The sequence below is a fragment of the Triplophysa dalaica genome, chromosome 14 (assembly GCF_015846415.1).
Source record: "Triplophysa dalaica isolate WHDGS20190420 chromosome 14, ASM1584641v1, whole genome shotgun sequence".
NCBI lineage: Eukaryota > Metazoa > Chordata > Actinopteri > Cypriniformes > Nemacheilidae > Triplophysa > Triplophysa dalaica.
Window position 1 is genome coordinate 19,649,564 of NC_079555.1, and position 15,502 is coordinate 19,665,065.

Sequence of the window (15,502 nt, forward strand, 5' to 3'; positions counted from 1 at the left end):
TTTTTTGGGTGAACTACTACTTTAATTAACACTATCATTGTTTTCTTTACATATCATATCCAAGAGTATCAATTCATATCACAAAAACATATTAATATACTATAGGTTAAGTGTTTTAGATGCTAAATTAAAATGCCATAGCTGTTAATCAAATAAGTTCAAGTTCAAGTGAGCTTTATTGTCATTCTACTGTGTAGAGACATACCAAGAAACAAAAATTCATGCCTCACACAACCAGTGTTACACATTTAAAGATGAGGTAACATGCAGTCCCAATCTCTCTTGACTATCTATTGAGTATTATTGCATACTTTGTGTCTTCAAAGACTATTTAGTTTGAACAAATTTATAAAAGACAGATACAGTTGTACAATTAATTCCGGAAAAAGACGAGTGCCTTTGTTAAACAACACTTACATCATAACCAGTGTTGCGAATCCCCTTTCTGGGTCTTTCTCTCATGACCAGAAGATCCATCTCTGTTCCTCCAGGACTGGGACAGTTTAGAGACTGTCTGCTGTGCTGTGAGGGCTGCTTCACCTGTGACACTCTGAAACCATGATGATCATACACACATTTTAAACGAGGAACAGGAAAATCAGCAGATACATTGCAACACAAACGTAATAAAATTGTTTAGATCTATTTGTAGTGATCTATTTGTATTTGTATTGTTTTCATATATTTTATTGGAAAACTTCGATCTTTTGCATTTAGAGATCGATTCAGTTATTTCAGTAACAAATTTGAATGCTTTTTTCTATTGAGTTACAGTGTTCTATTACTGAGGAACATGAATACTACTCATCTGTGTAATGTTAGAAAATAATTTATTAGGCATGTAAAGACAAGTCGCTGTGTAGGCAACTTTATCTGATGTCATCATGCAGAGTCACGTGTCAGAGCAATGAGCTGTTAAGACAGCAGATCACACATCAGTGGAGGTTAGCACTTACACACCAAAAATACCAAAATAACACACAGAAATATACAGGTCACTCATGATGTAACAAATTTAAAGGTATGGACAAAAGTATTAGGACATCCTCTTCTACAGAACAGGTTTGACTACTTTAATCGTTTCCATGAGCATTTCCATGACCAACTCTTATGATGATTTTCTTGAGAATTGTGTGCTTCTAATTTTTTACCAACAGTTTGAACAGTGACCTTTTCTATTTCAACATACTGCCCCTGAAAATGAAGATTCTGTCATAAATTACTCAAGTAGTCCTCAAGTTGTTACAAACCTGTATACATTTCTTTTGTTCTGTTAAACACAAAGAATGATATCTGGAAGAATGCAAGCAACTGAAATTTCTGGGTAAGTCAGACATTTTAGTCAAAGGTGTCCCAGAACGGTTTGTTTTCCTCAATTCTTCAGAATATACAATATCAAATGTTAGTCAATGGTGCAGTTGGTGGTGCAACATTCATCCAAATATCTTTCTTTGTGTACAACCAAACACGGCTTGAAACAACTTGAGGATGAGTAAATTATGACAGATTTGTTTTTTGGGGGGTTGGACTATCCCTTTAAACCAGCTCAAACCGGCTACCATGCTTTAAAACACACCTAACCAGCATATGGAGGTTTTTCAACAGGGAATGCCTCTCTGAAAGTTTCAAGTGTACAAACATTTTACAAACTCACCCTGTGGACATCACTTTTGGCCAAGCTGACTATATTTACATTTACAGAAACATTACCTCAATGCCTCATGTAACCCAAAGTCACAGGTGACATACTCCAGCTCCTGAAGGGCCACTGTCTTGCAGAGTTAGGGTTCAACACATCTCAACAAGCTAATAAAGTGATTCAGAATAACATAAAAATTACATCCCAGTGTATTAAAACAGCACTGACCCTAAGCTATGCAGGTCAGTGGCCTTTCAGGACTGCAGTTTGAGACCCCTTATGGAAACTAGTACAGTAATGAGCAACAGATAATAACCAAAACAACTGAAAAAAACAAGAAACAAATACTTAAACATAACCCAAGTAAATAATGTTCAAGCTTGTTATCAATCAATCAATCAATCAATCAATCAATCAAAACATTTTTATTAAATCACTTATTAGCAAATTCACTGATACTGACACCATGACATTGTTGTTATTTTATTGTGGACTTCAGACCAGCACTTTTGACATCCCTGCTGGAGCAGTGCCAGATAAAATAAAAGTCTACTCAACTAAAGCCCTTTGATCTGATAACATTGTGAGGCACTTCCTACTACTTTGTCCAAATGGCTTCTGACGAAACAACTTTTGCAAAGCACTGCCTTCTAAAATCAAGAGGTTGCCGTGGTGTCTGCTGCAAGAACATCAGGACACATCGATGACGCAAGATTTTGAGACATGTCGGTTATCCCTACCATCTAAACTTTAATCAAAAAGGGGATTTTAGAATGATATACGCACTCCTTTGATGAATCCGGAAAGACTATTTTTTAAAGAAGGTCACATTTATGAAGACAGGTCAATTAAAGGGAAAGTTGACATGTTGTCATTTATTCACCCACAAGGTTTTCCATATCTGTATAAAGTAGTGGTGGGCATATATTAATTTTTTTAATCTAGATTAATCTAGATTAATTCCAAGATTAATCTAGATTAATCTAGATTAAAATGGCTCATTTGAATTCTGCCGAAGGCATTCAGAATATGTGTGCTACCCAAATAATGACTAAAAGTAAGTCTTTGAGAACGGGTTTCTCAAGCCAGGTGGCGCATTAGACCAGGGGCTCATCTCCTGTTTCCAAAATGCATCACAAACTGCTTGAGAAAGCTGTTCTACTATGATAATTGGTGATGAAAATTAAATTATGTTCAATAAGATGAACTTGTGTTTACTTCCGCATTAGCTAAGAGATGCTTTGCGTTTAGGTGGTACTTGAGACTGGAAGAGCTCCTACAGGACATTTACATTTAGTCATTTAGCAGACGCTTTTATCCAACGCAATTTACAAAGAGTGAGGGAGCAACAAGCGATATGTCATACAGGAGCCATAATACATTAGATCTCAATACAAAGTTACTGGTTTCAACTAAAGCTAAACCACTACCTGTTGAGAGAAAGTGTTTTTTTTAAACCAATTCTGCATTGCACAAGGTGCAAACAACCTTAGTCTTGTCGATGTTTCAATTGGGAAGCTTCTTAAAAATTAATATTCCCTGAAGCAAACCCGGCAGCTTCATAGCTGCATCCATGTTAGCACGTCACGTCTGATGCGGTAATTTCACAGTAACGTTATGTTCTGTTCAGACCAAACGCGAATGGCGCGTCAAGCGCGAGTGATTTATATGTTAATGCAAAGAACCAATAGACCTACTTGCTGCGCGAATCGCGCGAATGAAGCCCTGGTTATGAGATGATGAGGCGGCTTCTGCTTCCGCGAATGACGCGAATCACGCGAGTTGAAAAATCTCGTTCTCGCCCCGTACAGTGCAGTTAAGCTGGTATACATCCGCGCTGAAATATCAAGGTGAAAGTCAACATAGCTTGCGTAGTATAGACCCAGCCCCCAACCCAACTTTGAGAATAGATTAACGGCGACATTTTTTTTATCGCGCGATAATAGTCTCACTAACGCCGTTAACGGCCCACCACTAGTATAAAGTTATATGTTCTGATGAACACAAAAGAAGAAATTTGGAAGAAAGCTTGTAATCAAACAGTTCTCGAACACCATTGACCACCAAAGTAGGAAAAATGACAAAGGTACCCCAGAACTGATTGCTTTTCCACATTCTTCAAAATAAGTTATTATGTGTTCAACAGTAATTTTTAGTTGTCAATGAGGGACAAAAACTGTTTGGTAATAAGCATTCTTGCAAATAACTTTCTCTGTGTTCATCAGAACAAAGAAATGTATACATAATTTGAACAACTCGAGGGTGAGTAAATAATGACAGAAATGTTATTTTTGGGTGAACTTTCACTTTAATAATGGAAATGTCTGATGCATTCATGCATAATATATCGGTGACAGACTGTTGTGTCACGCATAAAGAATAACAAACATTCTAAGCACATAGTGTTTTCATCACCAGGCAAATAATTGTCCAAGCTTTCTATAAATTGATGAGACTGTTAGAAAGCTATTCAGCATAAGCATTTAGATCAAAAGCATACACTGTCCTGCGTAAACAAAATGTTTACGTTTTCTTACTCTCAGAATTTTTTAAAGGTCTCATGAAACGGCCTTGTTTATTGTTTTATACTGTTGTATGAGGTCTAGTTATGATGTTCGTGTGATTTTTTCATTCAAAAACCCGAAATAATACCAAAACACTTCAAAACAGCCTCCAATATTCGCAAACGGTGTATAAAACCTTGAAAAATTATATATGAGCCCACCGATTCACAGAGATCCGCTTCGCAAGGGCATAAGATCACAGACAACCTCTGCAATTTTTACAAATTAAAAGATGAAAAGTATCCCGATGTAATACTAAACTCAAGTGAATAGTGATCAGGGCACATCAAGCGATCTCTAACAAAGCAATAGTGACGCATAGTACAAACGTTTTACTTTAAGATTACTGCACCATTCCTATTGGATCCAATATTCACGACACAGCACTGCTTTTTAATTTTAAACTCTCCACAAATCCAATGTTGATCTCTGCTTTGTTGACAAAGGAATCCTCTGAGAAATTAAACGGACAAACGCTCCATGTTTTTCCCACATGAGCTGGAACGTCTTTAACTCATTACCCACCAGCATTTTAAAAAAAAAGTTGCCAGCCTACGCCTGCATTTTTTAACATTTTCACCCAAAGTTAATGGCTCACAGTACATTTTCTGTAAAGAATATATGGACAAACAATATGTCAAATGAAAGAACAGACTCTCAGCTTTTAAACAAAAGAAACCGTATTCTTCGATCTTCATTAGTTCGTTTTTTATCACTCCATAGATGTGGGTAGGTTTCTTCAAAAATGCATCACTTTGATTAAACAGCTGAGAAAATTAAAGTTTTTTGTCAAAGATTCCGCCCATATTACACTCAGAACAAATCATTAAAAACCGCTAAAACATATACGTTCTAGGTTCTGGGATTCTGTACTTTTTCCCAAAGGTGTGTAATAGCGCCATCTACTGTACATAACTCGTCTTTGGCGGGGAACTGTTTTTTTAATGACGAGATAACTCGTCAATGGCGGTGAAAGAGTTAAAAATAAACGTTAATTCCGCATTCCTAATATCGGAATCCGATGGAAGGTTATGCCGCGACTATATTCTTCTACAGCTAGAGGTGGCACAATATTTAGCTATCTTAAACGGCATATTTGTTTGTTGCTTGGTCGCTCTACCTGGTTCTGCGCAACTTGTTACTTCAGTACTGTCATACGCGAACCAGTTGGAGGGGCTAGAGAAGTGGTCTTTGATATTTTTCTGTGGAGGTGGTGTTAAACCTATCAATGTCGTCATAGATAGGTGCATTTCAGAACCTGGGGTTCGCTGGGCCTGGTGTTACTAACAGATGTAATCTCAGTAACAAGGGCGTTTTCAGTTCTGACACTTACATGATGTTAGCGTAAATACGATTCCCTCTTATATAACAAAAGCTTGGGTTAAAATTGTGATTTTAATTCATGCCTCCTTTAAGCCGGACCACAAAATTAATAATAAATGTAATCCTGGTTCGCTTACTTAACACGTGAGCTTTTAGGTTCAATATCTTTGGGTTCACTGTTTAAGTCACAACATGATGTAAGGAATGAGCATCTTTTACATTCACCCTTTCCACCAGGGGGCCCCCTCTCCTGTTATGGCCCATGGGTTCTCTCACTATTCACACACTTCTTGTTTGTTAGTATATAAGACATGCCTGATCAATTCACCCATTGCAAAATATTGTCCGTTTTACTCTGTACCGAGTGTCTCACTGTTCTTTGCCATTGTTTATGTCTGTGTCCCTTGTAATGACCATTGTGCCAGATAACTTCTTTAGGATTATCCTCTTGTTTTGCTGTTAGGTTGGGCTGTCTCAAGGTTTATGGAAGTGATGGTAAAATGAAGCTTTTCGAAGCGTAGAGGCTTTCCCCTCAAGTGTATCATAAAATGGTTTGTTACTCGAAGCTTTTCAAAACGGTGCACACTAGCGCCATCTTGTGGCAAAATTGTGGAAAAGCTGTCTGTGTCCATTTATAAACTCAGCAAAAAAAGAAACGTCCTCAGACTTTCAACTGTTTTTACTTTCAGTAAACTTAATATGTGAAAATATTTGTATGAACACTAAACAAATCAACACCATAAGACATAAACTAAAAATGTTTCACAGTCATGTGACTAACAGAAATAGAATAATGTGTCCCTGAATGAAGGTAGGCTCAAAATCAAAAGTACCAATCAGTATCTGGTGTGGCCACCAGCTGCTTGAAGTACTGCAGTGCATCTCCTCATCATGGACTGGACCAGATTTGTCAGTTCTTGCTGTGAGATGTTACCCCACTCTTCCACCAAGGCACTTGCAAGTTCCTGGACATTTCTGAGGGGAATGGCCCTAGCCCTCACCCTGCGATCCAACAGGTCCCAGACGTGCTCAATGGGATTGAGATCCAGGCTCTTTGCTGGCCATTGCAGAACGCTGACATTGCTGTCATGCAGAAACTTACGCACAGAACGAGCAGTATGGCTGGTGGCATTGTCCTGCTGGAGGATCATGTCCGGATGAGCATGCATAAAGGCTACCACATGAGGGAGGAGGATGTCTTCCCTGTACCGCAAGGCATTGAGATTGCCTGCAATGACAACAAGCTCAGTCCGATGGTGATCTGATATACCGCCCCAGACCATGACGGACCCCCCACCTCCAAATCGATCCCGCTCCAGGGTACAGGCCATGGTGTAACGCTCATTCCTTCGACGATAAACCCGAATCCGTCCATCACCCCTGGTGAGACAAAACCGTGACTCATCAGTGAAGAGCACTTTTTGCCACTCCTGTCTGGTCCAGCGAAGGTGGGTTTGTGCCCATAGGCGGCGTTGTTGCTGGTGATGTCTGGTAAGGACCTGCCTTACAACAGGCCTACAAGCCCTCAGTCCAGCCTCTCTCAGCCTATTGCGGACAGTCTGAGCACTGATGGAGGGATTGTGTGTACCTGGTGTGACTCGGGCAGTTGTTGTGGCCATCCTGTACCTGTCACGAAGGTGTGATATTCGGATGTACCGATCCTGTGCAGGTGTTGTTACAGGTGGTCTTCCACTGCGAGGATGATCAGCTGTCCTTCCTGTCTCCCTGTAGCGCTGTCTTAGGAGTCTCACAGTGCGGACATGGCAATTTATTGCCCTAGCCACATCAGCAGTCCTCATGCCTCCCTGCAGCATGCCTAATGCACGTTCACGCAGATGAGCAGGAACCCTGGGCATCTTTCTTTGGGTGTTTTTCACAGTCGGTAGACAAGTCTCTTTAGTGTCCTGCGTTTTTAGAACTGTGACCTTAAATGCCTACTCTCTGTAAGCTGTTAAGGTCTTATCAACCATTCCACAGGTGCATGTTAATTAATTATTATGGTTAATTGAACATGCATGGAAAACATTGTTTAAACCCTTTACATTGAAGATCTGTAAAGTCATTTGGATTTTTACAACATTATTGTTGAAAAACACCGTCGTGAAAAAGGGACGTTTCTTTTTTTGCTGAGTTTATTTTTAATGTTTCATGTGTTAGGCTGTCACTTCACATCGATATAATAAAAAAAAAATGATAATTTAGTGTTAATGTAGCACTATGGCTAGGCTTTTCATATGGTTTGAATAACTAATAGGACTAAATAAAAAATATCAATAAATAAAACAAACAACATTTAAGAAAGATGTGCTTCGATCAGCATATGCAGTTATTCACAGAAGCTTTTGTCTTAATCCTGTTAGTTCATAAGCAAGGCTCATGTAGATATACATGACAAAATAAAAATTGTGACGTGATTGTGAACTTGGGCCTTTTCCTATTTTTTGTGGGTACAGTGCTTTATTGTGAGATGCTTTGTTTTTTGATACAAGCTTCGGTGTCAAATGTCACATCACTAGCTTATGGATTTATCTGCCTGCCCTTGACTATGTTTTGCCTGCCGTTTTGGATTGTTTGTCGATTGGTTTTTAATAAACAACCTTCACTTGGATTCTCTACTCTCTAGGGTCTCACTCGTCACACTCTTCAGCAGTCTCGACCCGCTTGTTTGGTGCGCACCAGGGTTCAGGTGTCAGCATTCACACTACTACACACTATCCATCACATTGCACATAGCATCTGGAAACTGTACATTATAAGAAACATTAGGATAAACCTGTAAATAACACATCTGTACACTCTTTAAAAAAAAATGTTTTTTAGTCTATATTTTTTCACTTTTTGTAAATAGTGCATTATTGTTTTTTTATAATTCTCATGTGTACACTCTTTCCCTTTTGCCAAGTCAAATTCCTTGTGTGTGTAAACATATTTGGTAATAAAGCTCCTTCTGATTCAGATTGTTGGCAGACCATTTTGAATTTTGTTCTTGTTAATAATAATAATAATATGTTTAATTTATATAGCATGTTTCCCAGGCTGTTCACAGACAATCGATTCACAATATCTAAACAGATGATTTCACAATCAGTTAAACAGTTAAGTGGTCAGTTAGAGGACAATCGATTAACAGATCTTAAACAGACATTTCACTATCAATTTGACAGTTAAATGGACGGTAGGCATTTGCCTAGTCCAGGGATGGCATGACTGCAGTTGCATTTCATGGTTCAATAATGTATAACAGTATACAGAGATACAGTACATGACAGAGTATATGTAACCATGGGAAAATTATAGTGTCATTAAGTAACAAACACAATTTAAGTACAACATAGAAAAAGATACCCTGAGAAGATTACAGCTGGTAGGATAGGAAAAAGGAGAGTGTCAAAAAGCATGATGAAAGGACAAAAATAAAAATAACACGTTTTATAAATATTAACATAAGTGACTGTGTAAAGCCTCATGTATTATTACAAAAAAGTGAAAACTCTCATTTATCTCCACAAACAATTTTAATATAAATACTAGAGGTTGTATTTTGTATAGAGCAGGATTTTAAGATCATAATAAAACAAATGAATCAAAGTGATCAAACTATGACAATGGTATTATTCGATTCAATCATTATACCCTGGTAACACCATAGGTTTGTAAGGTGCATGGTTATATATTTTTTAAATGTGGTGTTATTGTTCTTTCACTGTGGTTTAAAGGTTTGCCCTACAATGCAATAACATTATTACATTCAATGGCCCATGTACAGTCGTTTTACACACACATACATAATCGCAAGTGACCTCTCTTACCTACTATGATGTTTCACATACGTGGATCCCCTGTCGTCTTCCTGCTCTGCAGGTCTGCCGTGAGGATGAGGAGGTCTGTCACGGTTATACTTGTGTCTCTTGCTCAGGTCTTTAGAGCTGTTTCTCCCTTCAGCAGACGGGAAGTCGTAGTAACCCTTCTTTTTTGCCTTCAGCCTCAGTTTATTCCTGTAGTGTTCAATGTCTGACTTCTGTTTCAGAGCCAAATTCACCTGCATACACAAGAAATGGGCTGGCCAATCACCTACTGCAAAATATCATAGAGGATGTGAAACTGATTTCCCAAAGGTAAACTGATATGCTAAAAGAAAACTGTGCCAAGTCGCTCTGATGCCCAAATTTGGTTAAATTAAGCAAGAGTATTATCAGAGACATAATACGATTGCTTGGTTTGATGATTATATGGACAATAGCCAGATAGCAAGCAACCAGTGAATCAATAGTTGATTTGTCAATGTTCATCGCATTGAATCAATTTCACTTTTGCACCCGCAAGTAATGTTGTAAAACTATGAAATTTCAACAAATCACCATTATTGTGCTAAGTGTTAGATTTAGTTGGGCTCTTGACTCTGGACTTTCTTTAAAGGCAACTCTTTCAATGTTTACAATAGTGTTTTATTAATAACACTTGTATATTGATAAAGAAAGAGGTGTTTTGACAAGCTGAAGCTCAAGTGAACAGTTTTCTTTACAGTGGTAAAGTTAAGCTTATTGAAATATTATTGGGGTTTGGTCCATTCGCAACTGATGTTGAATTCTGCTTCACAATTATAAAACTACAGTGATTATAAAATTTAAGTAAAAGTTGCTGACACACTTATACATCAACACTCATCATACAAACCTCAACAATGGTGACAATCATCAAACTAATTCAGATTAACAGGTCACCGAGTTTTGTTCTATGACGTTACGCAGCATGCATTGCAGCATGAAGCATCATTTTGTTGATTGTCACCATTGCTGGGTTCATACACCAATTCCTCATGTCTAACTGATTCAGAAATGTAACAGTTTTGAGAAGATCATTTATTCTGTTAGTCATCCATAACACTGCTTTGATCTCTTTAAACAGTATCATAACTCGGTATTCAGATGTTAATAACAGAACACACTCAAAAATAATTTAATGAACTTCATAGTGACGAAAAAACTGTAATTTTCTGATCAAACTTGAACTTTGTTCTTTGACCAAAGTATACTGTAAGTGTTTCATCACTCATGGACAGCTAAAAATAACTTAACATTTAAAGTAAAGTCAAAAGCCCAACAAAATCAAACACTGATCACAGTAATGATGATTTGTTGAAAATCTACATTAATTGCGCGTGCAAAAGTGATATTGATTCAATGCAATTAACATTGACTAATCAACTATTTTTAAACATTGATTCAATGGTTGGTTGCTATCTGGGTACACATGCTTAAGCACAAGAAACACACCTGACATAAAGTAATCATGTTGAATAGGGCTGGTGCTTCTCAACTCTATCCTAGAGATAAAAGTATGCCTATACCATGTAAGAGATGTTTCTTACCTCTCCATTGAATATGGCCGAGTCCTGACTGCGGTCGGAGGACGCGGGGTGTGAGTAGTTGGGTGGAGCAGTCATTGGTTTAATGGAAATGAGCTGAAGTGATCCAGAGGAACTATCATAATGATCTGCCACTGACATCAAACAAACATCATGTTTAATTCTACATCAGCAACAAAACTCAAAAGGCTTATTCAGTTTCAGTCTACAAATTTACATCATTATCATGTGACGGCTGTACTGGCTGGAAATGATTTCACTTGTGCGGAGGATGAATGCATGCCTTCAGCTCCCTTTTCTTATTTATAGAGAAAATAACTCAGCAGTTGTCTAAGATCTGAGCAGATTATTAGAGCATCGTTGAAACAATAATGACTCTTACTAGCTGCTTTTTCTTTATTATGCAAGACTTTGAGCCATTCATTTCAACAGCAATTTCAATAAAACAAATGAATGCTGGAAATTATTTAGATATACAGTATATTAGGATAGGTGGCTTTACAAGATGACTGTTTATAAAAACTACAAAATATCATGAATGCATTTTAATATTAAACCCAAAAATGCATCCAAACTCACACGTTTCACTTATCTTTCAAATAGTCTCGCCGAGAATGCATCAGAGCATTCTCTTTACAAATAACATCTTGGCATTTGGGGTGAAATCTCCCAGCTCAGCTGTCTGTTTGTGTCGTGACAGCGCAAGTGTGAAAAGGCGTCTCTCACCATTATTCTTTCTGCTCTTCTCCTTTGTCAGTTTCTGCTGTGCTGTTTCTTTTTGCACAATCGAGCCCTTGCCCGAAACCTCCTTCCGTGATTCGCTGCTGATGACAGAGCCATCCTCACTCGGTAACCTACTGTAAGTAACCATAGCAACAAGGAGCAGCGGTGAGTCAGTGCATGTGCAAAGATGGTTATGTCCTTTTCTTTGCCTGTTCCCTCATCTCACTTACACAAAACAGAGTGTCGTAGCATGCTCAGAAGTACCCTACACATGTTTGCAATAAATATACATTTGTGTGACAAAGCTTACACATCGCTGATGACATAGTCTAAATAAAACTGCACATTGTATAAAAGCAGAATGTTTGGCAAACACTGTAGAACACTCATGCAATATTTTAAATGTATTGTGTTTGTGTTGTAATTTTACATATAAGGGCATTACCAGTGGATCTGGATCATCTTTTGCATGGCTGTGAAACTCAATCAGTCACATTCTAAGTGTTAAAGGGGGGATACAACAGTGTTTCATGCATTCTGACTTCTTTAGAATGTTAAATGTGCTGTCTTCTAATGCTTGACATCGTCAACTTGTCAAAATAGGAATTGGTTTCTTACGATGTCTTGTTTCTGTGCTCGATACACTCCCTCATTGTTCGTATAGATTTCGTAAAGTTTTTCAAACATGACTAATCTGTTTCTTAATACTTTTCTTAGTCCCTTAAAGGGCAATTCTCCCAGAAAAGCACGGCCTTGACAAGGTGAAAGAAATAGCCCGCCAACGCAGCAACCGACTAGCGAGAGCCACTTACCATCAAGATCGGGTGCACTGCGTCAAGATCGGCTGCGCTGGGGACCTGCAGCTCGTTTACTCTTACGATAATGAGAAAGTGAATTGTGTTTGTTTGTTCAGGGCATTTTTGCGATGGATGTTATATAAACAGTGGATATAATGCTGGATTTGGAAATCGTTTGAAAGTGACAGATGGTGCGGTCCCAATGCTAAAAGATGCCGGACATTTATCTGTGTTTTGTTGGCAATGAGTGCGCACGTGCTTTTGTCAAACTAAAGACTCTACAGGTATTTGAAAGGTACGATACTATTCTGTAAGTATTCGAGATTAACATGAGCTATGTAGAAACTGAGTTATTGACACTTTAAAAGTGTAAAGTATAGTAAACTAAGATACTATGGTTAGGTGTAGATAATTAACAAAATGCATTTACATTTACTTATTTGGTATCATATAATTACATTAAAATGCTCTTTTGTAGCATACTAAAGAAGGTCATAACTAATCTGTAGCTACAGTAACTCGAAATGACCACAGAGCTCTGTGACATGGTTTTAAATCTTTGTAATTGATTACAGTATAAAACGATCGAAGACACTGTTACAATATTTCAATTACCTCATTCCTCTCTGGGTATATTACATTAGGCTACATCTTTCATGACAAATAGTTTTGTGGCATGCAGCTAAACCACTTCAAATCTTGGCAAATGAGTATTGAGGACTTGCATAAAACATAACTGTATTAATTGAGTTTTCATCACTCATACCTTTTCCGTATCTCACTGGCTAAGCTCTTCTTGGATGCAGACCCATCCCGCCGTATGACCTTATCTAAGGACAGTGGGGCATCTCGGATGGGGTGAGGCAGAATCATGGTCTCCTGGGTAACCTGGAGGTTCTCCTCATCACCACCCTGCTGACCCAGGTGTTGCTTGGCATAGTCGAACCCCTGAACAGGCTAAGCAATGAGCAAATAATAGAACATTTCATTAAAAGCATAAAGATTTGGTTTCCATAAAATATAACTCAACACACATGAGACATTAAGATGCATTGATTCAGATGCACTGATTGTTCCTCATCACTAAAAACAACAAAGAAGCACTGAATATAAATAGGTATTTCAAAGATATGTCATTTGCATGAACAAGATTTTAGTGACTAGTGCCAGACAGTGGCTAGTGTGTATATAAAAAAAACCATAGTAAAATATAAAATTGTAATTCCATGTTTGCTAAAAGTGGTCCTGAATGGGCGGATCATTTTGCTATAATAGTGAAATAATTTGCCTGACCTAAACTAGGCCATAAGGTTCATGAAGCAGGTCAATCATTATAAGTGATAAAACATCATTTGACATATGTCTAAAAGAGATCTGTGCATTTAATGCACTGATGCATTAAATGCACTTTTATTCCAAATAGTTTTCTGTACTTTTCATGGTCCTGCTAGCCTACTTTCAACAAAATCCTCTGAGAATGTATGACCTTATTCCTAATATAATCTGCCTGTTTGGCCATTGAAGCACACAAAGATCAACCCCAAATATAGACACATATGTACACACACGCACATGCATGCACACACATATAGGTCATAGTCTGGTAAGATATTGCTAAACTTTTTTTTAAAAAAATGTATTAACATTATTAAGTACGTAAGACAAATTGTGTGTGCATGTGAGACTAAATTAAAACTTTAAAAATGTTAAAAATAAAACTTCTGTTATCATTTACTCTCTCATGTTGTTGCAAAAGAAAGGAAAAAATAGTTGAGACTACTTTTACATTCAATAAAAAAGTATACACTTCCATTTTGAGATTAGAATTGTAAAGGATTGTTCACCCAAAACTGAAAATTCTATAATTTACTTACCCTCAACTCATTTTAAACTTGTATGACTTTCTTTCTCCTGCAGAACAAAGATATTTTGAAGAATGATGGTAACCAAACAACAGCGGTATCCATTGACTTGCATTGGTTTTGTGTCCATACCATACAAGTTAATAGGTACAAAACCAATGCAAGTCAATGCTGTTGTTTGGTTACCGACATTCTCCAAAAAACATATTTTGTGTTCTGAGGAAGAAATAGTCATACAGGTTTAAACGGACAAGAGGGTGAATAAATGACAGAATTTGTATCCCTGAATGTCACAAAAAGGTACTACAAATGCAAAAGCAATTTATTTGACCCTTCAAAGAAGACATTGTCTGTGATTTTTGCAATCTTGTGTTACACAGCAGACCTTTGATGGAAACATGATGAAAACTGAAAAGCTACAAACCCCCCTGCTGATTCAAATGCATTCATGTTGAAAATTACTGTATTTGTGTAATCAAGTTAAAATGCTAAATATGAACGAATCATGGTCCCTTAAAAACTGTGCAAGATTTAGTATGTATAGATATATTACTGAATTAGCCCGTGTTCACATTTAACTTCTTTTTTTTTTAATTGACAAAGGTCCTTTTTTTATTAAACACAGCATTTGGTTACAAATAGCAGCTAAACGCCATGACTTCGTAGGCAGCGTCTGTGCACGAAAGCAGCCCAGAGAAATAGATAGGCAGCGTAACGGAAGTCGATTTGAATTATAAACAGAGAGCGTCTTTGCAATAACTAATCCCATATTTAAAAACTACAATACTTATTTCTCGCTAGAAATGCAATCAGAAGTTGTTGAAAGTAAAAATGAATTTTTTCCAACTAGCGATACAGCCAACGTTTTATTTTTTCGAAGTTGAGCCAATTCGACCAATCACGTTCCTCACATGTTGTTATGGAAACGTCTTGGTTACGTATGTAACCTCAGTTCCCTGATGGAGGGAACGAGACGTTGTGTCGAGAACGACAGATGGGGTTCGCCCTTGAGAACCAATCAACTCTGACTACTATAGAAAAGGGCAATGAAATTTGGCGAATGAAATTTGCATGCCGGGCTCCGCCCCCGGATATCCGGTATAAAAGGAAGCCGGCGTGCAGCATTCATTTACCTCTTGTTCTGAAGAGCCTGAGATCCTCTCACGACTGCAGCAGAATACGATACGTGTTTGTGGCATAAGGGACACAACGTCTCGTTCCCTCCATCA

The 15,502-nt window shown here is 37.8% G+C and overlaps 1 protein-coding gene across 3 annotated transcripts in view; it reads right to left on the bottom strand.

Moving 5' to 3' along the window:
* The window catches only part of kiaa1549lb (KIAA1549-like b), an 85,343-nt gene that overhangs the window by 16,808 nt on the left and 53,033 nt on the right, over window positions 1–15,502 (bottom strand). For 2 of the 3 annotated variants that reach the window (XM_056766764.1, XM_056766762.1), the window contains 5 exons: window positions 13,178–13,368; window positions 11,618–11,748; window positions 10,895–11,025; window positions 9,336–9,565; window positions 418–550 (listed from right to left, as the gene is read on the bottom strand). In XM_056766764.1, the coding sequence (XP_056622742.1) occupies window positions 418–550; window positions 9,336–9,565; window positions 10,895–11,025; window positions 11,618–11,748; window positions 13,178–13,368 (816 nt within the window). The remainder of the gene's footprint in view (window positions 1–417; window positions 551–9,335; window positions 9,566–10,894; window positions 11,026–11,617; window positions 11,749–13,177; window positions 13,369–15,502) is intronic. The other variant, XM_056766763.1, reaches the window with a different exon arrangement.